Source organism: Myotis myotis, unplaced genomic scaffold, assembly GCF_014108235.1.
Source record: "Myotis myotis isolate mMyoMyo1 unplaced genomic scaffold, mMyoMyo1.p scaffold_m19_p_2, whole genome shotgun sequence".
Lineage (NCBI taxonomy): Eukaryota > Metazoa > Chordata > Mammalia > Chiroptera > Vespertilionidae > Myotis > Myotis myotis.
The window spans coordinates 28,343,179-28,356,033 of record NW_023416324.1 but is presented as its reverse complement, the minus strand read 5'-3'; the positions used below and the strand labels follow the sequence as shown (position 1 = coordinate 28,356,033).

The following is a 12,855-nucleotide window of genomic DNA, read 5'->3' as shown; positions in this document are numbered from 1 at the left end:
GGGAGCAGGCCTAAGCCAGCAGGTCGTTATCTCCCGAGGGGTCCCAGACTGTGAGAGGGCACAGGCCGGGCTGAGGGACCCCCCCTACCCCCTAGTGCACAAGTTTTTGTGCACAGGGCCTCTAGTATTATATAAGGTGTCTAAGAGTAGTCAAATTCATAAAAGAGAAAGTGATAGTTGTCAGGAGCTGGGGGTATGAAAAAGTTCTGGAGATGTTCTCACACAATGTGGATTCACTTCACACTACTGAACTGTGTACTTGAGAATGGTTCAGATGGTAATCTTTTATGTATATTTTATCACAATAAAAAATAAACGATAAAGTCCCCCAGTTACTTAAGGTAGGAAAGGGTTATTCTGTCTATATTATCACACGATGATCTGGGCCAGAATGTGTTCTCAGATATGAGACCCCTGCTGTTTTGTGAGATAGACATAGAGGGCTGGATTCTGGACATCAGCTTTAAAGTGGGAAAGGTTTCTTTGTTTCATATTTTTTCTCATTTGTAATTTTAATCAATGCATTGCTAATTCATTCCGTTTTAACTATTTCTTATAAGCACCAAATTTACATATATATTTTTAATATATTTCAAAGAGGGAGAGGGAGAGAAGGATAGAAACATCAATGATGAGAATCACTGATTGGCTGCCGCCTGCACGCCCACCACTGGGGATTAAACCTGCAACGCGGGCATGTGCCCTGATGGGGAATCGAACGGTTACCTCCCTGTTCATAGGATGACACCCAACCATTGAGCCACACAAGCTGGGCATAAGCACCAAATTTTAATATCTAAGTTAACTTTGGGGGGAACATCATAGAGACTTTCCTCCAGAACAAAACAATGATATTCATTCCTCCAAACAATCAAATTCAAAGTCTAACAAAACAAAAAACACAAGAAAAGCCCATACATTTTTTAAAAGTAACAAAATCACATTCTAGGGGTTCATTGAGCAGCCTTCGTCAAGCTGTCTCATTATCTTCAGCTGGCTTTCATAAACAAAAGCACCCTAGCTCATAAAAACGTACATTTTCCATTTGCTTTTTTAAATTAAAAGTAATTATTAGACTAAAAAAAAAAAAAAAAAAAAAAAAAAAAACACTTGAAGAAATTCACCAGCAACCGCCTGACTCCATTCCAAGGCATGTGCAGCATGTGCAGGTCAGGAAGGCTATCTGCAACATACAGGATAAGGGCATACTGATCTTCAAGGCTGAGCTTTCTTCCAAACGGTGTAAAATACCCACAGCTCCAAGTATGAAGGGACACAGACCACTTCCTTGGAGAATTCCACCGGGCAGTAGAGGCATCCAAGCTGCTGTTCGTAGAGTGAAAGGGCTTCCGTCAGGTTGACACCGTTTCCCTGCGTGAAGTATTTCCCGTCCTGCTTCAGGACCCTCATGGACAGGTCCAGGATCAGCCTGAGGAACTCCCACGTGGAGTCCTGCTCCGGGGCTGTGGAGATGGGAACCGCCGTCAGGTCGTTGATCACATAGTCAAACGCTCTGCCCTCGCTGGCGTACCTCTTCAGCACCGGAACGCAGTCCTCCACCAGAACCTGGTAGCAGTCTCCCGTCAGCTGGTCCAGGACGTCGCCGCACGTTTTCCGCATGTACTTCTTACACCCGTCGATCACCATCAGGTCAATCTCGACCATCGTGGCCATCCTGGGCTTCAGTTTGACTATTTCGCATAAGACGCCTCCATCCCCGCCTCCCAGGATCAGCACGTCTTTGCCAGCGTAATCCTCTCTGCCGCTGCCCATGATGGCATGGGTGTAGACCCAATCGCTCTCCGCCAGGTTGATGTCCCCGCTCAGGATGAGAATATTCCCGTACTGCTTCGAGTGCAGGATCTTAATGTTCTGATAGGGCGAGTCCTCATCATACACCACCTCGTCGATGTCGTACTCCACCAGGCGGCCGTCGGCCGTGGGCCAGTACCGGTCGATGGCCCCTCCTCGAACGATGGGTGGCAAGCGCTTCGCCCTCCCAGGGCTGCCCCGACTCAGGTCTTTCATTCTCTCCTCTACTTCGTTCAAAAGACTGTCCACCTCCGTGGCTTGCGCATCGCCGCCGTAGCTCTGAAGGTCCAGCGACACCAAGCCATGCGGGTAAATTCTCAAGTTGGCGAAGCTGCCGCTCGCGCTGGTGTAGGTCGCTAAGCAGCCATGGTCCTGCCAGGTGTGCAGCGACTCCGTCATGCCCCGCGCCCGGAACACGGGCCGCAGGGCTGCGAGGACGGTCCCGTCGCGGGCTCGGGCGCCCGGCAGGAAGTCCAGCGTGCGGTGCCGCGCGGCGGCCATCCTGCGGCCCGGCCGGAGGGGGCGGCGGCGGGACTCCGTGCGGGGGGAGAGCGCTCGGAGCCCTTCCGAAATCTTCTGTCGTAAATGACTGACCCAGGTGGGTCCCAATCGCAAGTCCACGACCGTCCCACTCGGCCGCGGCGGGGAGAGTCCTTTTCCGGTCGCATCCAGGGGCGGTCCCCGTCATCGGCTACGTCCAGAGAAGCGGCGGAAGGTGAGTCCGGCGCCCGAGGGGGCGGGGCTTGGGGAGATTCCGGGAGGCGGGGCGGGCGGAGCGTCCAGGACGCTGTTGCCTTGGAGACAGCCCAGGACTGCGTGCCCCAGGGCGGCGGGTGGCCCGGCACTCGGCGAGCGTCGAGGGGCGGTGAGAGGAAGCCGGGCCAGACCCAGCCGGGCCAAGCCCATGGCCGGACACCAGAAGGGAAAGGTGATGCTAGATGAGGTGCGTCACAACCAGATCTTGCGGGAATTGTACCTCAAAGAGTTACGAACCCAGAAACTCTACCCGGAGTATCACGTGAATCCCCTGCGCAAGGGTGAGGGGTGCCGCGGGGTTGAGGAAGGGGAAAGGGGGGCGCTGGGAGGAGGCCGGGAGTGCGGGGTGTGGGGGGCGGGGAGGAGGAGCCGCCCGGTGCGGGTCAGGGGGAGGCGGGGTTGGGGTGGAGCACGGTGGGGAGAGGCCTTCTCTGCCGCCCCCACCCCCTCCGCCTAGACTTCCGGAGTTGGGACTTCTGGCTGGGAAGAGGGGTCGGGGTGTCTCTCCCCACATCGCATCAGATATATTAGATGTGTTTAAATAGTCATGATGAAATATTTTTGTTGTAAAAAAGTTGAAAGGCTTTTTATAATTTTGTTTTTGAAGTATTCTATTTGGCAGGGTTTTATGTATTTTGTTTCGCCTGTAATTTTTTTTAAAATATATTTTACTGATTTCTTACAGAGAGGAAGGGAGAGAGACAGAGAGTTAGAAACATCGATCAGCTGCCTCCTGCACACTCCCTACTGAGTGTGTTCCTGCAACCAAGGTACATGCCCTTGACCGGAATCAAACCTGGGACCCTTGAGTCCGCAGGCCGACGCTCTATCCACTGAGCCAAACCGGTCAGGACAATTTTGGTTTGTTTTTAATGAGCAGAAGTTTGAGGGGTTGTGTGTTTTTTCCAAGTTTCTAAATTGCCATAGACGTTTGGAAAGTTCAGGGGTAGTGGACTCAGGGCCCATCGTGTCCCCTGGATAAAATGGCCCTACCTTCACTTTGCACATTCCTTGGGTGGTCCTGTAACATCAGCTCCCCCTGAATGCCATTGAGGCTCAAATGGAGCCCCAGACCCATTTGCCCAAACACTTCCTAGCTCCCCCTTCCCCTGGACAACCCTGGGTGCCTCCAATTCACCAGTTCCCCAAATAGGCACATCCTCCACCCCCTCCCTACCTGCTGCTACTTCAGAATATCCTGTCTTAGCAAAAGTCACCACAACCGTTTGCTCCCCCAAGTTAGAAGCCTGGAAGTCATCCTCCATCACTCTCTCCCTCACTCCTCATCTCAATCCTCACAGTCCTGGTTATTAACACTTCTTTCACCTGCCCCTTCCCGTGTTCCTTCCTCAGTGAAACACACCATCGTGCACATGGAGACATCTCACCTCTCCTCACTTAATTCTGCCCTCTAAATAGTGCCTGCGACTGCCTCTCTCCATGCTCACCCCTGGGCCTCAACAGAGCCTCCTCACTCCTGCCTGGCCTGCTCTGCTGGGCTCCTAACTACTCTTTTCTTCCAAGCCCCCCCTCACCTCCAACCTTGACACTGCTGGCTAGAGAGCTATGCTAAAATGCTAATTTGACCCCCACCCCCTCCCCCCCATCCCTCTGCAGAAGCCTCACTAGCCCCATAGCTTCTGAGCTGAGGTTTGAACTGATCTGTGGATCTGGCTCTGTTGCCCCCAGCTTCATCCTCACTCCCCTCCCCACCCATGCACTCTTCCTTTGAGAAATATTTCAGTGCCTACTCAGCACCAGCCACATGCTCCCTTCTCTCCCATCGTCTAAATAAATGGATTTCCTAACACATCCGGTCATTCCCAACCTCTTTACCTTCATAAAAATTGTTCCTTCTTCCTGAACGTCTACCTCAACTTCTAGGCTAAATTAACTCTAGTCCACTGCAGCCCAGATTCATAGAGAAAAATGTAATGTCATTTTTAACTTTAAAATTGTATATATTTAAGGTGTATTACATTGTTTTGATATACATAGTGAAATGATTACAACAGTCAATCTAAGTAGCATAGTCATCTCCTCACATAGTTACCCAGCGTGTGTGTGTGTGTGTGTGTGTATGTGTGTATGTGTGCATGCACACACACACAAAATCTAATGTCTTCACTTTTCTTACAATTTAACCTGGTTTTCCAGTGGGAGTCCCTAACCACTAAATTCAGGATAACAAATTAATGTCTAATTTTGTTTGAGTTTGGTCCATTCCAACAATTTAAATAATCCCTCGGCAGCCTCCAGGCTTTCTAGGGAAAGCATTGCTCTCCTAACTCTGCCCCTTGAAAACATGATGAATATGGTCCATAGCGTTGGAGTGAGAAAATATTAGAACTGGTATTTATGTTTACTTTTATGTAGAAAAAAAAGAAATTATGCTTTGTTAATTGCTGATAATCATAGGGATGTAGGCTCAGGAGTTTGAGATAAAATCACTTTGGAGACCACTGGTTCCTTCTGGCCTCTGCTCATTTCCTCCCACTCTCTACCTCGCTCCCTCCTCTTGAATTACTCTGGCCTTTTACATGTGTCTCAAAGTCACCAGGGTCACTCTCGGATTCTTCCCATGTCCTCACCCAGCACAATCCCTCACTTTATGCAAGACTCTGCTTTAGTGTATCTCCCATCCCCACTCCACCCCCAACTCTCTACCCACAGAACCTGCTTTATTGCTCTGCATCTTACTTGGATTTGCCTGAAATGGTTTATTTGTATATATCACCACAACTAGAATGGGAGCTGAGGGCGTATGGGAACCTTCCCTGTCTCCAGGGCACCAGTAACTACCAGCTGAGTAGATGTCTATGGATTCTGAACCTCTATTACCATGTGGTCTCACTCTCTGTCTAACCTTGTTTGGCTGAAGGGTGTGTCAGCATCCCCGAACAATGATGTTGTCCAAGAGAATGGTCTGCAGTGATGAAAATGCGCTGCCCAAAATGGTAGCTGTCAGCCACATGTGCTATTGAGCATTTGGAATGTGCCTAGTGTGACTTAGGAATTAATTTTTAATTGTACTTAAGTATTCAAATTCAAGTAGCCACATGTGGCTGATGGCCACGGAACTGGACAGTGACATTCTAGACTATGAGGTCCTTGAGGGCCTTCTTTCCTCATGTCCAGCGCCATACCTGACATGTGACAGTTACTGAGGAAATACCAAGTGGGTGTCTGGCCTACTGTGGGTCTTAGAGAGGGCAAGGATTAGTGTTTTAACGTGAACTTATGATGCTATTTTCTCTCTAGTTCACACAATCACCAGAAAGCCCATGTCTTGGCATGATAACCTGGAGGAACCTGCAGATGGTAGGTCCTGGGGTTTGAGAACATCACTGACATAGAACAAAGACAGGCAGATGGCTGCACAGTCCTCTCAGGGGAGTCTCATCTTGGAGCAAATAAAGTCCTCTGCTTTGATCATCTGAAAACTGGGCTCATACTATCCAAGCTCATAAGAGATGGACATACGCCACCATAGTTCCAGTTTATTAACTTTCAAGCCAACAAGCATGTTTCTAATGACCGTAACATCGCATTCATTCATTCATCAAACATTAGCTGTTATAAACACAAATTTTGGAATCATACTTAATTCAAATCCTGGTTCTGCCGCTCATGAACTGTGTGACTTTGGACAAGATTTTTTTTATTTTTTTATTTTAGGAAGAGAGAGAGGAAGGGAGGAAGGAGAGGGGAGGGAGGGAGGGAGGGAGAAAGGGAGGGAGGGAGGGAGACAGACAAACAGACATTGATTTGTTGTTCCACTTATTTATGCATTCCTTGGTTGATTCTTGTATGTTCCCTGACCAGGGCTCGAACCCAAAACCTTGGAGTACCAGGAACACACTAACCAACTGAGCTATCAGACCAGGGCCTGGGCAAGATTTTTATATCTCCCTGAGTTTATCTCTTAGGGTTGTTGTGAGGATTAAACAAAATATGTAAAGTGTTTAGAACAGTATCTGGTATATGGTGATCAGGAATTGTAGATTCATGTAATTATTTTCATCATTACTAAGTAATAGTCACTATGTGATAGTACTATGTGGTGGGGCTGGGGAGGAGATCTCATCCCGTAGTGAAGAAGAGACAGATAGATTAGAGACCAGGACTGGGATGGCAACAGCATAGAAAACAGGTGCCTAAGTCAGGCAGTGGAGTTTTGGAAAGTCTTCTTAAAGGAGGTGGGCACAGGGTGACGAGGAAAGACATTCCAAGTTACATGGAAAGGCACAGAAACGAGAGACACCACCATGGCCCTAGAACTATGAGTAGTGTGGCAGGGCCACAATATATAGGTGGACACGGGCCATGTGTGGGAATGAGGGAAGAGAAGTATTTTATGGAAAGCTGCTCTCCTTCCCCTCTATGTTCTTAGAGTAGAACACGATGGAGAAAGGATGTAGGACATGCAGGAGGATGGGTTGGGAGGTGTGGGGTGGGGGGAGCATGAATGATCACACAGCAGAGTGGAGACAGACAAGTCAAGTGAACTATCAAAAGAGCATAATTAAAAAGGTACGGTTCTCATCTGTAGTGAAGACGCCAGCCTAGGTAAAGGACAGACGCTGGGGCCTTGTAGCAATAAGAAAAATACCAGGCAGTGAGGTCCTGAAAGCCAGGCAGAAGTTCATTACTAGCTCCCTCATGCTAAAGATGAGCTTGGTCGGATGCACAGGCCCTTCAGTCACACCCCTTCAGTCCATTCTCAGTCACCTCGCTGAAGTGGGTATTTGCCTCCCATTCTACAGATGAGCAAAGTGAGACCCAGAGAAGTTAAACCCCTTGACAAGTGAATAATAGAAGATCCAGAATGTCCCACTAAAAACCCCAGTTTCTTCCTGATGTCAAACTGCCTCTCTCAAATTGAGATTTGATAAGGTATGAATTAAAAATGAAAATTCTTTTGAGTCCTTAAGCTGTGGAGCTACAAATATACCTGGCGTTGGCAGCCAGACTTATTTCAATACAAAAGGATTTGACCTTTTTTGTTTTTTGTTTTGTAATCCTCACTGGAGGATATTTTTTTCCCTATTAATTTCTAGAGAAAGTGGAAGGGAGTGAAGAGGGGGAGAGAAAGAGACACATCCATTGGTTGCCTCCCGCACCTGCAACTGAGGTGCGTACCCTTGACCCTGGAAATTGAACCCACGCCCCTTCAGTCTGTGGGCTGGCACTCTAACCACTGAGCCACCAGCCAGGGCTGACTTGACTTCTTACAGCCCTCCTCCTCACTCTTTGGGCCACAGCTACCGTGTCCAGTCTCATCCACGCCTCAGGCCTTTGTTCTCATGCCGGCAGGGGTGTACTTTGCCTCTGCCTCTTGCTCAGGGCTACCTCCCGCTTGACATCCAGAGAGGCGTCCCCTAAAGGTCCTGTGGACTTAGCCAGCTGACCTCTGTGTGCCCCTCTGACTGCCCCTTCTTCACAGTTCGCCTCACTGTTTGCCACTGTTGGGTTTGCTTGTGTACTTGTACATTGTGTCCCCTTTCCCCTCTCCTAGACTTGGGGCTCCAGGAAAGCAGGGACCATGTGTGTCTCACTCTGCTCTCCCTCCGGGACCCAGACAATGCCTGGCACAGTTTGTGCTGAACATGTATTTGTTGAAAAATGAATGGAGGAACCAGACACCCTTGGCAGGAGGCCCAAGAAAGTCTCCGAGCCCAGGTGCTCTGCCTCTAAGGAAGGAAGTGTCCAGAGTGAAAAGGGCACAGGACCAGGTGTCGCTCCCAAAGGCTGACTTTCTAACTCATGCCCCCTCCTCCAGACAGGTTTCTGAATCTTATTCACCACACTGCCCAGGGGCCCAGGAAGAAGTACCCAGAGACACAGACTGAAAGCCAAGAAATTGGGTGGTTCTCAGAGCCCTTGGTAAGTGTCTCCTTTACTCAGGAAGCTCGGAGGCAACAGAACATGGGGGCTGCGAGAGCAGAGTATGGACCTGATGCCTGGTTTCGAACTCTGGCTACCATTTGCTAGCCGTGTGACGTTGAGTAAGTGACCGAGCTATTTTATAACTCAGTTTTCTCCGTGTAAACTGGAGATATTACAGGACATATCTCAAGGTTATGAGGAATAAATGGGTTAGGATTTGTAAGGTGCAAAAACAGTGCCTGCCACATAGTAAGTCCTGTGGGGAAGGTTCGGAGTGGGCCAGGGTCATGCACCTATGACTTGAGGCCATAATGTATCAAAAGAAATTTTATGCCAGGCACCTGGGCACAGGTGGACTGAGTCCGAGAAAGGAATAGGTGGAGACAGAAGGGAGAGAAAGGTTTTTATTAGTCCTTTCTGGCTGCAAGCCATTCTGCTGACGTGAGGGTCCGGTCCGTCCTTGGCTCCTCCCTGTGCCAGATGTCTGGCTGTTTTCAGGCTATGTGGTGTTCAAGGCTGCAAGCTTTCTGCAAGATATCTGCTAAGCACAATCCGTTTTCTCTGCCCCGTTTTATTCTCGTTAACCCTTTCACTGGGTAAGTGTTGATTGAACAAAGGTTGCTGAAAACAGACTGCTGATTTGCTCTACCAGTAATTAGTAGGCTGGTCTTGGCCATGTCACTTAACACCTCTAAGTTCTGCCCCTCCCCTGTAATGTGGGAATGATAGCAACAGTACTCACCTCATTGGATTGAAAGGTCTACTACCTACAAGGAGCCTGTAGCCCGTCGTCACCCTAAATGATACAGGGCTTCTGTTACTAAAGGAAAAAATGTAGACTTTTAAAGAGACATCTCGAAGAACTTTCTGCCAGTCTTGTCTTTTAACTCCGCTCTGTCTCCATCGCATAGAGGTTTTGGTTTTTAAGGAGGCAGTGTGCCAGTGTTTTGTATGATGGTTCCTGGGTTTTGTGCCTTGCTTAGGAAAACCTTCAACATCCTGAGTTACAAAACAACTAATTTTTCTTCTACATTTCCCCCTAAATGTTGTGTTTTTTAACACTAGGATTCTAGTGCATCTGTATATTTTGTGGGTGGCAGGGTGTTCCACAGCTGTATTGGAACTTCCTTCATGGCCTCAAAGGTGCCACGAGCTTACACGCCCTGTATCTCTACATGTGCTGCTCCTGCAGCCCAGCTCCGGACCCCAGCCACTACTCCTTGGGGAAGTCCTGCTCATCCTCCGACACAGCTCTGGAGTCAAGTCGCCTCTTCCATGAAGCCCCACTAAGGGATTTCTGCCCCCCACTGGCAGAGTTGGGCACTGCCCCCTGTGCTTCTGCAGCACCCTGTGCCTCCTGCTATTATAGCTCAACTCAATTCAATGTTACATGGTGGCTCTGGAGCCAGATAGCCTAAGTTCAAATACCAGCTCCACCACTTTCTAGCTGTGTGAACTGAAACTCTGAAACTCCATTTATTTACTATCGAATGGGGATAAAAATATCAATACTTGAAGGTTTGTTGTGAGGATTAACCAGAAATGTATATAACTTGCTAGGAGAGTACCTAGCACAGGTAAGTGCTCAATAACAATGGGCTACTATGCTGTAAATGAAGAAGAGAAAAGAAGGCACATGGCCCCACCGAGAGCCGTCATGTGCTTCCCCTGCTCTTGGCTCACTCCTGGTTGTCTCTGTCCACTGAGTAATTCTGTAGTGTACACCCTTCCCTCCAACTCCCCATTCCCGGTCCTTCTCTTATTTCTATATGGGGGCCTGGCTTCTCCACTGTTTCCACTCCAGCCTGGGGCTAGTGGCTCTGCCGCAGGGCGACTGCACGGGCATGGGATGAGTGTCTCAGTAAGTCCGTTCAGCCAGTGAGGAGAGAGCTAATAGCTGCACCCTTGCAGCAGCTCCTCTTCAGACACGGGGGCCTCGCCTCGGAGAGAGGAGACTTTGGGAGACAAGGTGAGGGTTCCAGCGGGAGCCCCATCACTTTCACAGAGGAGCTGAGTCTAGAGGAAGAGGCTGGGGAAGAGACAAATGTTCAAAGGGAAGTAGGGGAGGATGTGGGCATGTAGACGGGGAGGAGTTCACTTATAGTGAATAAAAGGAGGATTGTGAAGGAAAGAAGGCGAATTAAAAATCATCCAAGTTAGATAATTTTGCAACTTCTAAAAATATTACAGAGCACAATAATTTAGCTCACTGTTCTTTGCTGTGTTTTTTTAAAGATAAAGGCCTGGCTCCCGTGGGTACAAAGTGTGCATGTGGAAATGTATCTTTGACAAGCACATCTCACAGCAGGCGCACCATGCAGTGACAGTCACTAGTGTGACTGCTGTGGCCAGCCTGCCCTGCTCAACCCCCTTCGGCCTTGCAGATAACTGATTGCGGGGGCCCTCACATCAGGTCTCCACCATGGAGTTGTGAAGAGTCTGCAAATAAGCTAGACATGTTCATCATTATAAACTGGAGGCACTGCCACAAGATGGCGCTGGTGGCATAGTGAGAAAGTATACCCCAATCCCATGACATCCATTTGTGCAAACGAAGTTAATTACGCTGGAGTTTCAGAGTGACGCACTAGAGGGCACAAAAGGCTTGATCGGCCCCAAATTCACTTAGGGCTCCCTGCCCCCTGGCAGGACCTCAGCCTGCACAGGAAGAGAACTCCCACCCCAATAATAGGACACGGGGGAAGCACACTCAGTGAATACCACTCAGCCTCTGGTCTCCTAGTAACTTGTGCTGAATGTGTGTCTGTCAGGTTAATTGCACAGTGGAGCTCCTATACCATTTACATGCCAGAGTTCTCACTCTCAGTCAGTCCTCTGTGTAATTACAACACATTCATTCGTTCATTCACAAATATGTGCAGAGTCCCTAGTGTGTGCTGCTTACTGTTCTAGGTGCAGGAATAAGCAGTGACTAAAACAGCACCTGCCCCCCTGGAGCTCACGTTCCAGTGGGGAAAGAGTCCATTGGCCTCCAGCGTGGGCAGTGGGAAGAGGAGGGCAGCAGCTTTGCAGGATATTCTCTCTCCATCCTGCATCTCTTTTGGTGTCAGGGGTGTCTTCATTTCGCAAACTGGGCTTCGCAAGGAAAAGAACCAGGGGTGGGCATCAGCAGAGTGGACCTTGATTCAAGTCCAGGCCCGTCAGCTTCAAACCCAAGTCTTCCCCCTTCCCACAGGCTGCTTTTTGACTTACATTCTCCTGTCTAGGTCAACCCAGAACGCGATGATGCCAGGCTGAATCACTTCACGGTCTACAGTGACATCACTCTGTACAAGTCTAAAATGTGGAGCTTGGGAGAAGATGATCGCCACAAGTAGTTCGCCAGCAGTGGTGTCTGCCCACCTTCCATGTGCAGAGTGTGTGCTGCCCAGATAAATAAAGGTCCTTCCTTGAAAGTCTAACCTTCTCCTATCCAGAGTCTCACCTTTTTCCTTTCTGCCCATGTCCACTGGTTCAAGTCCTTAACCTTATAAACTAGTCAGAGAAGTTCCATTAAAGATGGAAATCTAACTGCAAAAATATCTCCTCTGCCTCCCCAGACCCTAGCAAAGGAAATAAAGAGATACTGAAAGTATGAATCCACAGCAGAGAGAGAACACTGGTAACCAAGAACACTAATGGGGAGCTAGAATGCCGGTGAAAGAGGGTGTAAGCCACCAGATGCAAGCTAAATGGGACACCTCTCAGCCCAGAGCCCACACCCCAGTCCTCCTTGGACCCTTAGACAAGGCGAGTGTGAAGCAGGGAAATGACCGTGGATGTTGGTGAGGTGACTCTTGGCAGCCTCTCGATAGATCTGAAATGGGGGCTGCTCACCGGTAGGCCCACTCCACACACACCAGCATTCAGGCAGGTAACATCTCCCACACTGGAGGGTCATTCTTAGAGAAATGGGGAAAGCCCAGCATCAGGGAACTAAGGAAAGCACAGGGTAGGACGGAGGTATGAAAATCTGAGAGGGAAGGTTGAATCCCTAGCCCACACCTGTACTACATTTTTGCCAAAGGTTTGAAGCTAATGGAATCCTCTGTGGAAAAATAGAACAGCTCTAAAGAAAAGGCCCCCACGCGGACCCACTTAAAGATCCTTCAGAAGAGCCAGGGAACGGCCAGTCTGGGAACACAGGGAGGACATGGAGGCTCCATGCTCCCTCCCCACCCTAGGCCGTAATTATGCTGCAGTTTCAGAGCAAGGTGCTGTTTCTCTGCCGCTTGGCCACTGAGAGGGTGAAGCCATCTACTGCTGAAACCACTCCTGCGCTGAAAGCCTGCAAAGCTGCGAGGCCTCTCCCCGGAGGCATCTTCATACAATGTCATGGACGAGGCTAATTACTAATGCCTGTGTGGCGATCTAGAAATGGGCCAAGATCCTTTTGCT

The 12,855-nt window shown here is 49.2% G+C and overlaps 2 protein-coding genes across 4 annotated transcripts; one reads left to right on the top strand and one right to left on the bottom strand.

Moving 5' to 3' along the window:
• Window positions 1-770: 770 nt before the first annotated feature.
• On the bottom strand, window positions 771-2,347 carry LOC118677002 (spermine synthase-like). The gene has a single exon (XM_036351708.1). It carries the CDS (start codon window positions 2,311-2,313, stop codon window positions 1,216-1,218), a length of 1,098 nt encoding a protein of 365 aa, XP_036207601.1. The 5' UTR covers window positions 2,314-2,347; the 3' UTR covers window positions 771-1,215.
• A 29-nt stretch (window positions 2,348-2,376) lies between these two features.
• FAM183A (family with sequence similarity 183 member A) lies at window positions 2,377-11,884 on the top strand. Of its 3 annotated transcripts, none has more exons than XM_036351710.1 (4): window positions 2,377-2,527; window positions 5,830-5,889; window positions 8,351-8,454; window positions 11,685-11,884. In XM_036351710.1, exons 1-4 carry the CDS (start codon window positions 2,398-2,400, stop codon window positions 11,793-11,795), a joined length of 405 nt encoding a protein of 134 aa, XP_036207603.1. In that variant the 5' UTR covers window positions 2,377-2,397; the 3' UTR covers window positions 11,796-11,884. The 3 variants fall into 3 exon arrangements, with proteins under 3 accessions (XP_036207603.1, XP_036207604.1, XP_036207602.1); XM_036351709.1 differs by lacking the exon at window positions 2,377-2,527 and adding an exon at window positions 2,577-2,849; XM_036351711.1 differs by lacking the exons at window positions 2,377-2,527; window positions 5,830-5,889 and adding an exon at window positions 2,574-2,849.
• The last annotated feature ends 971 nt before the right edge of the window (window positions 11,885-12,855 follow it).